The sequence below is a fragment of the Saccostrea echinata genome, unplaced genomic scaffold (genome assembly GCF_033153115.1).
Source record: "Saccostrea echinata isolate AGI-Se365-2 ecotype Australia unplaced genomic scaffold, CSIRO_AGI_Sech_v1 ptg000009l, whole genome shotgun sequence".
NCBI lineage: Eukaryota > Metazoa > Mollusca > Bivalvia > Ostreida > Ostreidae > Saccostrea > Saccostrea echinata.
Genome location: NW_026889758.1, coordinates 14,912,856 through 14,927,534, shown reverse-complemented (window position 1 = coordinate 14,927,534; position 14,679 = coordinate 14,912,856). Strand labels below are relative to the sequence as shown.

The 14,679-nt window shown below is 32.8% G+C and overlaps 2 protein-coding genes across 2 annotated transcripts; one reads left to right on the top strand and one right to left on the bottom strand.

The window, feature by feature from the left end:
• Positions 1 to 77: 77 nt before the first annotated feature.
• Positions 78 to 8,043, bottom strand: LOC133183351 (dehydrogenase/reductase SDR family member 4-like). The gene is made up of 9 exons (XM_061318306.1): positions 7,878 to 8,043; positions 6,597 to 6,774; positions 6,284 to 6,361; positions 5,669 to 5,692; positions 5,441 to 5,511; positions 5,260 to 5,311; positions 4,936 to 5,070; positions 3,526 to 3,587; positions 78 to 436 (listed from the first exon to the last, which is right to left on the bottom strand). Exons 1-9 carry the CDS (start codon positions 8,015 to 8,017, stop codon positions 322 to 324), a joined length of 855 nt encoding a protein of 284 aa, XP_061174290.1. The 5' UTR covers positions 8,018 to 8,043; the 3' UTR covers positions 78 to 321.
• A 119-nt stretch (positions 8,044 to 8,162) lies between these two features.
• On the top strand, positions 8,163 to 14,393 carry LOC133183350 (thymidine kinase 2, mitochondrial-like). The gene is made up of 10 exons (XM_061318305.1): positions 8,163 to 8,240; positions 10,668 to 10,705; positions 10,850 to 10,924; positions 11,255 to 11,308; positions 11,515 to 11,604; positions 11,704 to 11,777; positions 12,435 to 12,523; positions 12,957 to 13,036; positions 13,291 to 13,371; positions 13,583 to 14,393. The coding sequence occupies exons 1-10, from the start codon at positions 8,219 to 8,221 to the stop codon at positions 13,664 to 13,666; spliced, it is 687 nt and encodes a 228-aa protein (XP_061174289.1). The 5' UTR covers positions 8,163 to 8,218; the 3' UTR covers positions 13,667 to 14,393.
• Positions 14,394 to 14,679: the final 286 nt, after the last annotated feature.

Here is a 14,679-nt window from a genome sequence, read left to right as displayed (position 1 = left end):
TAAGCATTTATCTCCCTCTCCTGAGGGAATAAAGGTTTCCTCAAGTGACAAATATATATAAATACAACAAAGATATGTAACATTTTTCATCATATGTTTATTAGATGTACATACTTTATCCACTCAGTTTGAGATGATTACAATATCAAATAATGCGATGATATCACAGATTATAAAATTAATTGTCCTAAAAAGGCATACACATAACCTCTCACAGATTAATCACATCATATGGTAGACACGTTCACGATAGTCTAGCATCCAGATCCCAGTAGACACGCCCACTAGAGTCTATCATCCATATCCCTGTAGACACGCCCACTAAAGCCTAGCATCGATGCCCCCAGTCACTAGAATAGTTTCTCCAGTTATGTAGGAAGCATCATCCGAAACCAGAAAAGACACTGTCCCTGCACACTCTTTTGGTTCACCAAATCTAATTTTAATAATATATTAAAAGCTAGGTTCACTTCATGGATAAAATGGCCCTGTCCTTATATCAATTAATTGACCATCACCCTCTGTCCCATTTTATACATCAAAATAAAGTAGAGACTTAGTGCTTTCATTTCCTATAGCAAAATTTCTTTTTGAAGGTGCAGGTATTGGAAAAAACAGGCTTTGTGAAAAGGCAATGTTCTTGAATATTACAGGAAACAGGCATATCTGACTACCTTCAGCAAAGAATTAAAATATGAGCACAGCCCTGGATCCAAAAATTAAAATGTTTAATGTTCACACATGGCGGGTGTGACCGGTCGGCAGGGGATGCTCACTCCTCTTCTGATATTTTTGGAGGTCCGTGTTTGCTCTGCTCCCAATTTGTATTGTTTTGAAGGACTTTGTGATTTAATACTGTTCGTTATCTTCATATTTCACTTCAGAAACAGATCTTTCATTATGTAATTCTATATTTTGGGTAAGAGATTGTGCTCTATATGAAATATTGAAAAAATACTTCAACTTTTGGCCATTTTTAAAGGAATTTACAGGGTATGGGAAAAATGATGCACTTCATGATTTCATGATGTCATAATGCATTGACTAGGGAGAATATATGATGTACATGATGTACAATAGATACACGGTCACCAAGGGTTCAAGTGATAAATACTGCATTGTCCACCAAAACTGAGCTGTTTCAATTTTTCCGAAATTCATAGGGCCAAAAAAGGCCCTAAGTGACCCTTGCTCTTTCATGACCATTTACAGAAAAAAAGCCATGTTAACTTTATATCTCAAAACAAGTAAATTTTCAGCAATTTTTTCACCGGGTTCTACAGGTAAGTAATGAAATTTATATTTTCTTTGCTTATCTTTATTTTGACACATCCCTTTCCCACCCTCTTTGCATGAAGATGTCCCAACCATCTCTTTTTATAAATAAATAAATAAATAAATAAATATATATATATATATATATATATATATATATATATATATATATATATATATATATATATATATATATATATATATATATATAAACTATCCTTGCATAGTTACAAACATTTTTTTCTCAACCAAAGCTCAAATTCAATATGCCATTTTTGAATGTGATGTGCAAACTTTGAGAGTGGCATTATTATTCAGTTTTTAAAAACTGGTACCCTTTTTAAAATTACACAGTGGTGGTGGTTAATTAAAATGGAACTTAAGTATGATGAACATATATGGTCATGCCTTAAGATGTTTCAATTGATATATGTAGGACTCTATCAACTATAAAATAACAGTTTTTTTTTCTAAAAAACATTAACATTACCCAGCATTTACAGGGGAATAGACATAGATTTAAAGTTTATATCCTTAAAAAATTATGATAGAATTTCATGACTTACATGTATATTCATACCTATATATTATAAAAGTGTTGTTTAGTTAGTACTCCTTTTGTTTGAAAATTATCAAAACTAGGAATTTCAGGTATATTGTTTCATAGAAGGACCAATTAAAAATATGGAGATTTTTGTCTTTTCTCTTTTATTTAACTTATACTTGAATAATTGTTAATAAACTAAGTGTAATGTGGTATAGAAACCATTTTAATGAATGGGTAAGGTACCAAAGGCTGTGTGTGAAATGAAAAGGTTGAGTCATTTTGAGAAACGCTCATGACATTATGTTTTTTGATGTTACATTGATAACACAAACATTGATTTTAAGATAATATAACATGACTTCCATTTGATCAGAGGAAATAAAACTTAACACATCAACAAAATAAATGTTTTAACATATAAAAGTGTATTGATCTTAAATTTCTCAAGATTGATATTACACAGTTGTTCATGTTCAGTAATGTGTGGAGTGTTAGCAAATTGAACACACCAAGTATTTACACATGTGGGGTGTTAGAAACTGAACCATATTTACACAGTTGTTTGTTGCAAGGTTATGAAGAATGCAGATATCATTGAATATACGAGGGGTGATCAAAAAGTTCGCGAACTAATTGAATAACTTCCTTAACAGAAATAAAATGAGGTTTCAGTGTTCATTATTTTTTAAAGTAGTCCTCTCCGAATTTATTGCACATCTGCCATTGGTCTGCCCATACGCGAATCACGTGATCCAGGCAGTCACGTGACATGCTCCGTAGCAGTCTGTTCACAGAAGCTGAAAGATTTTTCCGAGTCTTATATTTCTTACCATTCAAGTTATTTTTTATAACAAAAACAGTCCATCTGTCAGAAATGACCAAATCTCAGCAATAGGATGGGTGGATAAGGATATCCCTTCCCAGAATTAGTATGGTGACCCATCACAACCCGAGTCCTCTGTCTCGGGAGCGTCATTTATCCAATGTGGACAAAGCATGGGCGCCTTATAAATATCATATCTCACATGTTTAAAGCCTTAAGTAAACGATATTTTAGGGATTTAATAATTATATTATTGTTAAGATATTCAACCATCTTTCTAATTGTAACTTGATGATGTTTCATAACAAATTGCTCAATTAAGGACACATCTTTTCCCCGGCTTGCTTTCGCTTGGCAACAGAACAAACATCATTTTTAACCATCTCCCTGACTTCACTTAAACAATGAATCCAATTAACGATTGAACTTCTGGTAAGTTTTTTTTCTTCTTAAACCTTGTGCAAATTATCATATTCTACTGCAAAGGAATTTCCAAGATATACGTTAAACTTTACAGCCGTTCGTAGCTCAAGTACGATTGAGTCAACTATTTTTTGTCACAAGTGCCCCGCATATTGACGTCATTTTCACATTGTGACGTCACAAACACGGAGCAAAACATTATTTAACATCTGCTATTTATAGAACATGTGTATGACTATATGTGTGCAAAATTTCACTCTGATCTGAATAGTGGTTTTCTAAATATAGAGATAGTTCGTGAACTTTTTGATCACCCCTTGTAGAGAATTTTCATGCAAGTTCAATTCATTAAACTGAAGTTATTTTCAAAATAAATAGAGAAATTATAAATTGTAAACAAACTGTCGATGAAACTGATTTTTTGCCTCTTTACATAACTTAGAAAGATAACTCTTACCTTTTCATTGGTGTCATATTTTTGGCCATTTGACTAATAGTGCTTTCTTCATCCTTCCACAACTGTTGAAATAATCCATGTATTTAGTTATATTTCTAATAACAAATGCAAATTATTCAGCACACATTGGAGTAGACTTGTTTGATATAAAAAAAAAAATAGGCCCGTGGGACACAATACTCACCTATGTAACATTGGCCTCTTTTTTTAAAAAGACTTTTTTTCCCTCTTTATTCATATGAAAAAAATTGACCCTCATTGTAGTCCCAAGCAAGACCCAAGGGATCATGACATAACAAACTTGAATCCATACAACACAGTGATTCTACAGTATCAATAGGACTAACATGGCCTTGCTTTCCCAGAGGAGATTTTTTTCCTGTATGCATGAATTTTACAAAATTTATCCCTAACTTGCCTAGACCTCATTTTATCCCTGGGTCCATGACTTAAAAAACAAACTTCAAACAACTTGAAAATGTTTGCATATTTTAAAATATGATTGATACTTTTGAAAATTTTACTTAAATTTCCTATAAATGTATATTAGGGCTGGGTATTGGCTGGGAATTTGGTATTGCAATACACAGCGATATTTTTAACTGTATTGTGATGTGTATTGCAATATTTTCAATAACAGTTCAAATGATCTTTCCTTATTTTATTAACCTCCATTTATCACAGGCCCTTGTGGACAGGACCCTGCATCTACAATGCACCCCCCCCCCTTTTAATGCTTTTTCAAAATAATTTTTTATGTAATTTTCTTTATTTTTTATCTTTTACTACTTCATCTACATGTTCCTGACCAAAAGTCACATTAAAATTACTATGCAGATTTAAATATAAAAGGAATGCTTTTAAGTTTTGTGTGAATTATTGGTGTGTAAATCACTAAGACTTGCATGTAGGCATATATTTCATGAATCGCTAACTCCCTTTATGAAATATGCCTACGTGACAAGTCTGTGTGATTTACACACCAATAACTCACACAGAACTTAAAACATTCCTTAAATATTTACATGTAAAACTTTGATCCCTTTTGTGGCCCACCCTATCTCTAGCGGGCTATGATTTGAAAAAAATGTAGAATTACACTATGTCAGGAAGCTATCACAATTTTTTTTTCTTTTCTGGCCCAATGGTTCATGAGAAACTTTTTTACAACCCCACCCTATCTAAACTTTTTCTTGATATCTCCCCTTTTAAGGGGCCATGGCCCTTCATTCAAAGAATTAAGAATTTCCTTAACCAATGGATACTCTGTGCCAAGTCTTCAGGGGTCAGAGTCTCTGTTTTTTATGCTATGGCTGTGGAAAGGATATGGATTGAGACAAAGTACAATTGAGATATCAGTATTCTTGATTAAGTAACTCCATTAATGGGAAAAGCAAGAGCAGTATTTACCTGTTCGCTGAATCTGGTTTTGATAACACCAGGTGCAATTCCATTGACCCTAATGTTCCTCGGTGAACACTCATGAACTAGTGCCTTCGTTAGTCCCAGTAGGGCTGTCTTGCTGACTGAATAAGCACCAATAACCTTGTGAAGAAAATGTTTTTAAAATTAGTCTAATATGTAGAATGTATACAGGTGTGTTTTGAGACTAAGTGACCACTTCCTCCCCCGATAACATCTGAGGACAAGCAGTAACTTAAGTGTGATGAATACTCAGTATTTGTATTAGGGATTTCTAGACACAGCAACTAGAATTCAATACACACAACTTACAGGTGAAGGTTGATAACCTCCTATGGAACTAACAATGACAATGGACCCTCCTCTGCAATTCACAATAGTTTTGATTAAAAGAAAAACTCTAATATGAATAATTCAAATTTTAAATCCTCCAAAGTATGCCTATAAAAATTCCTCACTCTTCTAACACCTTTATAGAGAATATAAACCTTACCCACGTTTTTCCATATGAGGTATAATTTCCTTACATAACATAAATGTAGCCTTTACATTAGTTTCAAATATCTGAAATCAGAATGGAAGAAAGGTGAGAGTATACATACAATGAAAATATTGTGTGTTTAGTCATGGTCTCACCACCATGAAATATATATTTAATCATGTTATGCATTCATTATTGTTCTCTTTTCTTACAAACAAAAGGTTGATCATTAATGATTACCTTATCCCATGCTTCTTCAGAACACTAAAAAAGTAAAAAAAAAAAAAAAAAATCAGAATCTAACCAGTACAAAACATGGACTAAAATTAAGGTTCATAAACTCTCTGCTCACTCATGTAAAATGTTGCTTTAAAGCTTATGATTTTCTAAGAGAAATGTATTTTATAAGTATAATACAGCAAAATTGGACAAAAAGACATTTTGACTTGACCAATTTATAAAGGAATAATAGTCTTTTATGTCATTAAGAGTTATCTCTCTTATCTGAGTATCACTGAACCTTAAGACTGCCTTGCTGTTAATGATTGTACCAGGCATAAGAAAGCATTAAATAACAGTCTGAGAAATTCAATTCCTGCTACATCAGCCTGGAAAATTTACCATATTAAACTAATCTTATTTTCATCACCTTCTTTCTTTGTGAATTCTTGATATAGTCAGATTCTAAAAGATTCAGGTGACCTTAATATGAGATCCTCATCCACTGAAATCAATCTAATCTATAAAAAAAATTTGATTTGCTCTGAAATTCTATAGCAACTATAACACTTTTGGAGCAAATCAAAGATCTAATTTTAATCAGATTGATTGAACTTATTTAGTATATATACTTACTGATAATAGTGGACCAAAATGTGGATTTGCAGCAGCATTGGAAACAAATATGTCAATACCCCCAAAGTCATCCAATGTCTGAAATATTTTTTTGAAAATTTTAATATAAATAAAATGCATGTATTACTTTTTGAACAAAATAATAATTTCCATTCATTATAATTTCATTTCTTTGTCATTAAAGACTTTTTTCACAGTGATAAGAAATGAGTTATTTCACCCTATCTTCCATCCCACTTTTTTAAGGGAGCAACTTTAAGAGTAATCTACATAGCCTTAGGGGATTCAAATAAAGAATACACCCCTGTACCACCTTCTGTATCATTTTTGCTCTGTCCTCTCGCTTGGCTACATGACACACTAGTCCTGAGGCCTCGATTCCCAGTGACTTCAGTTTCTGGAGGCTGCTGTCTACATTCTTCTGTTTTCTGCTGCTGATCATCACTTTAACTCCATCTTGTCCAAGTCTCTCAGCTATGGAGTACCCAATTCTGAAATAGATTCAACAGACATAAAATATCATCACTGTAGCCCCATCTTGTCCAAGTCTCTCAGCTATGGAGTACCCAATTCTGAAATAGATTCAACAGACATAAAATATCATCACTTTAGCCCCATCTTGTCCAAGTCTCTCAGCTATGGAGTACCCAATTCTGAAATAGATTCAGCAGACATAAAATATCATCACTTTAGCCCCATCTTGTCCAAGTCTCTCAGCTATGGAGTATCCAATTCTGAAATAGATTCAACGGACATAAAATATCATCACTTGAGCCCCATCTTGTCCAAGTCTCTCAGCTATGGAGTACCCAATACTGAAATAGATTCAGCAGACATAAAATATCATCACTGTAGCCCCATCTTGTCCAAGTCTCTCAGCTATGGAGTACCCAATTCTGAAATAGATTCAACAGACATAAAATATCATCACTTTAGCCCCATCTTGTCCAAGTCTCTCAGCTATGGAGTACCCAATGCTGAAATAGATTCAACAGACATAAAATATCATCACTTTAGCCCCATCTTGTCCAAGTCTCTCAGCAATGGAGTACCCAATACTGAAATAGATTCAGCAGACATAAAATATCATCACTTTAGCCCCATCTTGTCCAAGTCTCTCAGCTATGGAGTACCCAATACTGAAATAGATTCAACAGACATAAAATATCATCACTTTAGCCCCATCTTGTCCAAGTCTCTCAGCTATGGAGTACCCAATTCTGAAATAGATTCAGCAGACATAAAACATCATCACTTTAGCCCCATCTTGTCCAAGTCTCTCAGCTATGGAGTACCCAATACAGAAAATTGCAACACGGGTGAATAAGTTTTACCAATATGTACATCAATGTTAAGTTAAATATGTTAAAAAAAATATCTTGTAACTCCTTTTAAATTGAGCTTAATGAGGAATAGTGAGATCAAGGTTTCAGAGAAGGTCAAAGTCAAAAATTATGACACAGTTGAACGCCGATCATTATGTGTCAGTGACATAACAAACATGCTTATGCATCTTATGTTTTGAATAACTTCTCAAGACCTTTTGATCTCGCTAATTGACTTATAATTAAAGTTTTTGCTGTTTCACGTTTACCCATCTGTGGAGGCTGTGATAATGGCTACTTTTCCAGCGAGTCGCTTTGCCGAGGAAGAATTCATGGTCCTTATTGACTGTCCCACCTGCTTCAAAGGTAGCCGAGAGATCAGACGAAATATCATCCTCATTTGTGACATTTGAAACTGAAAGTAGCTAAAAAAGCCCGATGGTTTACGAACGCCAAGTCAACCCGGTATCCTCGTTTTGGTTGGTTGGTATTTATATTTAATGACGTAGATTTCGCGGCGATCGTCAGCAAGAACTACAAACAACAAGCCATGCCTTGGTGCCTGAGGTTGCTCAATCGCAGTGTCTTTGGGAATCTTAGAAACAATATAATGCACACATCTGTGCGCAGTGGTAAGTAAGAAGTTGAAATATAGGTTTTTATCTTATGCTTGAGTTTGTTAAAAAATTAAGTTGGTTACAGTCCAAAGCATAGATAGTTTTAAACATTGCTTTTAAGCAAAAGATGTATTTTCTTTGTTTGAGTGACTATACACCACTTTGTGTGCGGTAATGCATGGATAAGTTTGATTACTTCACACTGTGCTGAATAATTACCTATCAATTATCATGTTAACCAGACCCGGTCTTCTTTGTTATCGTATATATGGCACGCCAAATTCACAAAAATGAGCTAATCATAGTTTAACAGTTGATAAACTAGGTTTATCGACTGTAAACTATAGTTTACAGACCATAAACTATAGTTAACGATGATAATCTATATTTCACATACGTAAACTATAGTTTACACGATAATCTATGTTTCACAAGCGTAAACTATAATTAACACGGAAAACAATCATTTGCTACTGCAAAATATAGTTTATCTGATAAATATAGTTTCACGATTTGTAAACTATGATTTACAACTCTAAACTATACTTAACAAATGTAAATTATAGTTTAGACTTTGTAATATTAAGTATACTTTACAGACATACAAAGCGCCAAATTCACAAAAATGCGATAAACATAATTTTACACTTGAGAAACACAGTTTAGGAACAGAATCTCTTATTTTCTATCGGAGATGCACAATTTTCTGTGAAACTAGATTTCACGACTCTAAACCATAGTTTACGATCAAAACTATAGTTAACAATAGTTTTTTTTTTTTTGTAAATTATAGATCGGCTAATCCTAGTTACAGCATTATAAAATTTTGCTATGTAACAACAATTGTTGTTAAATATATATGCATGTATATTTCTTGTTGGCGTTATAAGTAAATGTTCTATTATTTTAAAGCAAATCTAGTTGGAAATAAAAAGAAAAATGACTGGAAAATTATTGATTAAAATTTTATTTTTTTGATTTGAAAGAGAAAAATAGAGACCGAAATGCGTGATCTGTCATTAATAAAATACATGTATATCTTATATTCATCTGTAAATAAAGACATAACACAGTACATGTAACATTGCAGGCGCGGAATTTATTTTTCAACAACCAAATTTTCTTCATACATAAATAAAAGTGGCCTTTCATGGAACAAACACAACAAATATTTGGGACTTCTCTCTCATTCTCTCTCTCTTAAATTCAAAGGAGGACGTTGAAACCCCCACAACCCTATCTATATCCGCCACTGCATTTCCTCTCTTTCAGTTTCTTTGTATTGGTGATGAGATGTGGCGGGAAAATGCTTGGCACATTGTAAAATGCGCTTCACCCTCCTCTGCTTGAGCAAAAATCTCGTAATATTCTGTCTTTTAAAAAATTAAAATTTTATCATATTTCTAAAAATTTCCCCATAGGAAATGTATATATACACGACATTTTAAAACAAATACAATTAATCCTGTTTAAATAAAGAAAGTAATATTGATTATATATAACTCGGTCTTTGCTTTAGATAATCCCCAACACGTGTCCTTAATATTCTCCGCATTGATAAACCCTATACCCCATTATTGCTTCTCGCGATTGGTGCCGCGAAATTTCGAATTGAAAACTGTCGTTAACAGTTAACAGGTGTTTAGATTCATAAACTATATTTAACAACTCTTAACTATAGTTTACGGGTGTGAATTATAGTTTATTACGATAAACTATGATTGGCAAATGTGAATCATAGTTTAGCTCTCAAAACTATAGTTTACGATCGATAAGTATAGTTTACGTCTGTTAAATATAGTTTGTGAGTATAAATGACAGTTAACTATAGTTTACAACCGAAATCTATGGTTAACGAATGTAAAACATAGTTTATCTGATAAATATAGTTTCACGATTTGTGAAACTATGATTAACAACTCTTAACTATAGTTCACGATTGTAAATTATAGTTTACAGATGTGAATCTATGTTTATCAACAAAATCTATTGTTAACGTTTAATTACAGACAGATAAACTTAGATTAGCATTCGTAAACTATAGTTAACAACCGTTAAATATAGATTTACAGATGAAAACTATAGTTAATGAATCGTTAACTTTAGTTCAGGGTTTGTAAACTATAGTTTACAGTCGATAAACCTAGTTTATCAACTGTGAAACTAAGTTTCGCTAATTTTTGTGAAATTGGCGTGCCATACATATAAGCTAAATCAAGCTACTTCGAGTAGCTTAATAAAGCTATGTAGCTAAATGTAGTGATTGTACTGATGGACCTAATAAATACTGCATATATTGCTTAACTCAAAGAGACCAACAAGGTAGGCTTCGCTTGCCTCGATCCTGTAACTTACGATTGAAGAGCGAATAATGTAAATTCTGTGTACAAGATATGAGGTACGTTAATTATACATATTGAAATATTTTGTCTTTATTTGTAGTCATTGGAAGTAATGGAAAGCACAAAGAAAGCTTTACAGTAAGTAATGTATTTAGACAATATTTACGATAGCTTCTTTTTTCTACAACTGTAAGACTTCTACAGCCTGGTTATAACGTTAATCAGTCAAATGTTTTCAAAGAGGAGTGTTTTGTTGAGCTTTAATTACATCAATATTGACAGGTAATTGTGGAGGGGAACATAGCCAGTGGAAAGACTACATTTTTAGAACATTTTAAGAAAAACAACAATGTTGAGGTAAGTCTATTTATATCATAATGATTTGGAGATCTTTTTTTCCCAAAAATATTTATTGCATTTTCATTTTTTTTTCCCTTCAAATGTCTAGAATATGCAGTTATAAAGAAAGATATGCAGTGCCACAGTATTAAATTCTCTTAAAAAGCAAAAACCAAACAAAAGAACCCTCCCCCCCCCCAAAAAAAAAAAACAAAAAAAAAAACATAATATCTTCCACTAGCTAGGTGAAGTAGAATTCTAGGAGTCAGTAGGTTTCTATTTTTGCTTGTACATATTCCTGTGTATTTTCCTCAGTACAGTGCTCCCTTTGTTTTATTTCATTGGTAGACTTGTGAAGAACCCGTGAAGAAATGGAGAGATGTCAACGGATATAATGCTTTGGTGTGTAAAAGTGAAAACAGTTATTGTCTTTTCCTTAATTATTCAAAGTTATATTATCATTAGCTGATTTTTTTTTTCTTATGTGGTAAATTTTGAAAAGAATTCATGAATAGAATCACAGAGGTTCCTGTCTGTATGAGTTATAACCTTTGTCTAAACTACAGGATGCATTGTGAAGTTGATATGTATACATATTTTTTGTTCAGGCTAAAATGTATGAAGACCCCAGTCGTTGGTCGTTAACATTACAAACTTATGTACAGCTGACCATGCTTGAACAACATCTGAAAGAAACGGTTAGTCTCGTGAAAATTCTGTTTTGAAATATGTAAACAAAGAAAGACCATTTAACACATTCATGTATTGATTTAAAAAAATAATTTGTATTTGAATAGGACAAACCAGTAAAATTAATGGAACGTTCTATATACAGCGCAAAGTATTGCTTTGTGGAAAATCTCTATAATAGGTAAGTATGATAAAAAGCAAAATATACAGGGAAAAAACTTGCAAAATTTCTATAGATCTCCTTTGTAGACTCATGATGGAGGACTTTTTATTGTTACAGTGTCCCTTGTGCTGTAAGGTTATGGCGAAGTTAAATAGATATACTGTAGGTCAAGTGTTATTTGCTAGATGTTTTACTATACACAAAGACTTGATCTTTAATTTACAGTGGTATATCATTGAACCTTGACCTTTGATTTATTACAGTTGTATGATGCCATTGGACCTTTACCTTTGATTTATTATTGAAATTTGATGTTTTTTGAACCTTGACCTTTGATTTATTTACAGTGGTATTATGCATTGAATCTTGACCTTTGATTTATTTACAGTAGTTAAATGCCTTTGAACCTTGAACTTTGATTAATTTATAGTGGTATAATGCCTTTGAGCCTTTAACTTTGATTTATTTACAGTGGTATAATGCCTTTGAACCTTGAACTTTGATTTATTTACAGTGGTATAGTGCCTTTGAACCTTGATTTATTTACAGTGGTATAATGCCTTTGAACCTTGAACTTTGATTTATTTACAGTGGTATAATGCCTTTGAACCTTGAACTTTGATTTATTTACAGTGGTATAATGCCTTTCAACCTTGAACTTTGATTTATTTACAGTGGTTTGATGCCAGGCCTTGAGTATACTGTGCTAACAGAGTGGTTCAACTGGATCATTAAAAATAATCAATGTAAAGTAGACCTGATAGGTAAGGCATTCCTACTACAAGAAATCAAAAAATAAGCAACATTAGTTATGTGGAAGTTGTGCTACATTTGGGCAGGGTTCAGGCTTGTTACAGGGATATGTTTTAAAAAGATATATATCATATAAACATATATTTGTTCCTGGATATTAACAGTTTTTTTTTCAAAGGTATGGGGTTCAGGCACCAGACATTGATACAAATCCTAGGAAAAGATTTACATAATTTCACAGTTTATTTGAAAATGCATGAAATCTGATGGTCTATGAGACATTTATCTGACAAGAACTGCATGTCTTATGAGCAGTAACCCTCTGAAATAATTTGTGAGGAAAACATCCACATAGGCCATAAAATCTCTAAAGAATTAAGAAGTTGTTTCATGATACATAGTTGAAGGCATGTAGGCCACTTACATTTGTTGTATGTTTTTCAGTTTATTTACAAGCCAAACCAGAGACAGTGTTTAGAAGAATCCAGGAAAGAAACAGGAGGGAAGAGTTTAACATCACACTGGTAAATTCACAACAACTTAACATACATGTAAAGCTGAAAATGAAAACTTTGAAGTTAGGGTTAACTGATTACAGCATGCCGGTAAAAAAGTGACTCAAAAGGGAAGAATCAACAAAAAGTCATGTAAAATTGAAATGTTGATATGTTTTACATGACTAGTAATCTGACACAGTCCTTTTCATTTACAGATATTTGACAAGTAGACATTTTCAACAAATATAAAGTCCATGGGGCATTCTTTCATTTTCTTATAGGAGTATCTGAAGAAATTACATGATTTACATGAAGAGTGGCTGGTTAAAGGAACTAAATTCCCCCTTCCTTCCAAAGTTTTGGTAAGTGAATCAAAGAAGTTCAAACAGGCTTGGCAGTCTCAATGTTTGTAATTTCTGGATTTATTTATTAGAACTTTTAACATTGCAATCAAGTGATAAATTTATGTTTTTACAGTCCAAGATTTTATGGTTAAGTTGGAGAAAATTTGGTCAGTTTGAAGTGTTCCGAGCACTATTGGAAGACTAAATGTAACACCTTAATTACTTACAGGTAATACCAGCTGACAAGGACTTGGAGGAAATGCATCAGATTTATTATCAAAGAGAAAAAGAAATATTATGTGGAGTGTCATGAGGTTGTGCTTTATAGAGTTTGTACAAGATTTATAGATTCCAATCCAGTGGGTTTTGATAAGAAATTACTTTTCATATTGCTAGTGAAAGGAATGGCAAGGAAATATATCTACCTCACTTTTAACACTAAACTTAAATAACAGGATAATTTGATGTTTGAATTTAAAGTATTGGTATGTAAATTGTTAGGTGATAAACAAGTTAGTGGAGATGGAAATGGTTCTCATATTGCTAGTGAAAGGAATGGCAAGGAAATAGTATATCTACTTCACTTTTAACACTAAACTTAAGTAACAGGATAATTTGATGTCTGAATTTTAAGTATGTACAGTTGAAGTTCCATATCTCGAACACTGATATCTTGAATACCATGGATATGTCAAAGTAATTTAGAAGTCCCAACCACTTATTCTTCAAGTATTTTACCCCTGATATCTTGAATCTTCAGATATCTCAAAGTGCTTTCTTGGTCCCACAGAGTTCAAGATAACAAGGTTTGACTGTAAGTTGTACAGTGATAAATAAGTCAATGAAGATGGAGATGATATGAAAACTTGAGCAAGGAAATCAGTTCATGAAAAAAACTTCCTTCTTATTTGAAAACAAGAGAAAAGAAAAAGAATTTATAACTATAACCTGTTAAAAGACTGGAAGTTTGTAAAACTACATGTATATAGTTCCATATATTTCGTTTACATGTTGTACACAAGAGGCCCACGGGCCACAACACTCACCTGAGTAAAGAGCTAAAGCCACGAACCATCAAATTTGGCCCTGTGTTTTTCACAAAAATAAAGTTTTGATTCAACAAGAGTCCTATACATTAAATGTTAGAGGACAACATACTTATCTTCCATACGTAACTTATTTTGTTAAATAATGCGCCATTAGGCACGTGCGACGGTTGGAACATGCGATGGTGTGATAAAAGCGTTAAAAAATGCCGATTTTTCGACAGATTTTTCCAAAGTTAGTTGTGGCCACAGTCAAGAACAACTTTTATACTTACCATAG

Coding starts and splice junctions, on each gene's coding strand:
- LOC133183351 (XM_061318306.1), bottom strand. CDS start 8,017: ATGTCACAAATGAGGATGATATTTCGTCTGATCTCTCGGCTACCTTTG. Junction 6,362..6,596: donor GAGCAAAAATGATACAGAAG/GTGGTACAGGGG, acceptor AAAATATTTCAG/ACATTGGATGACTTTGGGGG. Junction 437..3,525: donor AATATGACACCAATGAAAAG/GTAAGAGTTATC, acceptor TATTAAAATTAG/ATTTGGTGAACCAAAAGAGT.
- LOC133183350 (XM_061318305.1), top strand. CDS start 8,219: ATGCACACATCTGTGCGCAGTG. Junction 10,706..10,849: donor AGCACAAAGAAAGCTTTACA/GTAAGTAATGTA, acceptor CAATATTGACAG/GTAATTGTGGAGGGGAACAT. Junction 11,605..11,703: donor AACAACATCTGAAAGAAACG/GTTAGTCTCGTG, acceptor GTATTTGAATAG/GACAAACCAGTAAAATTAAT.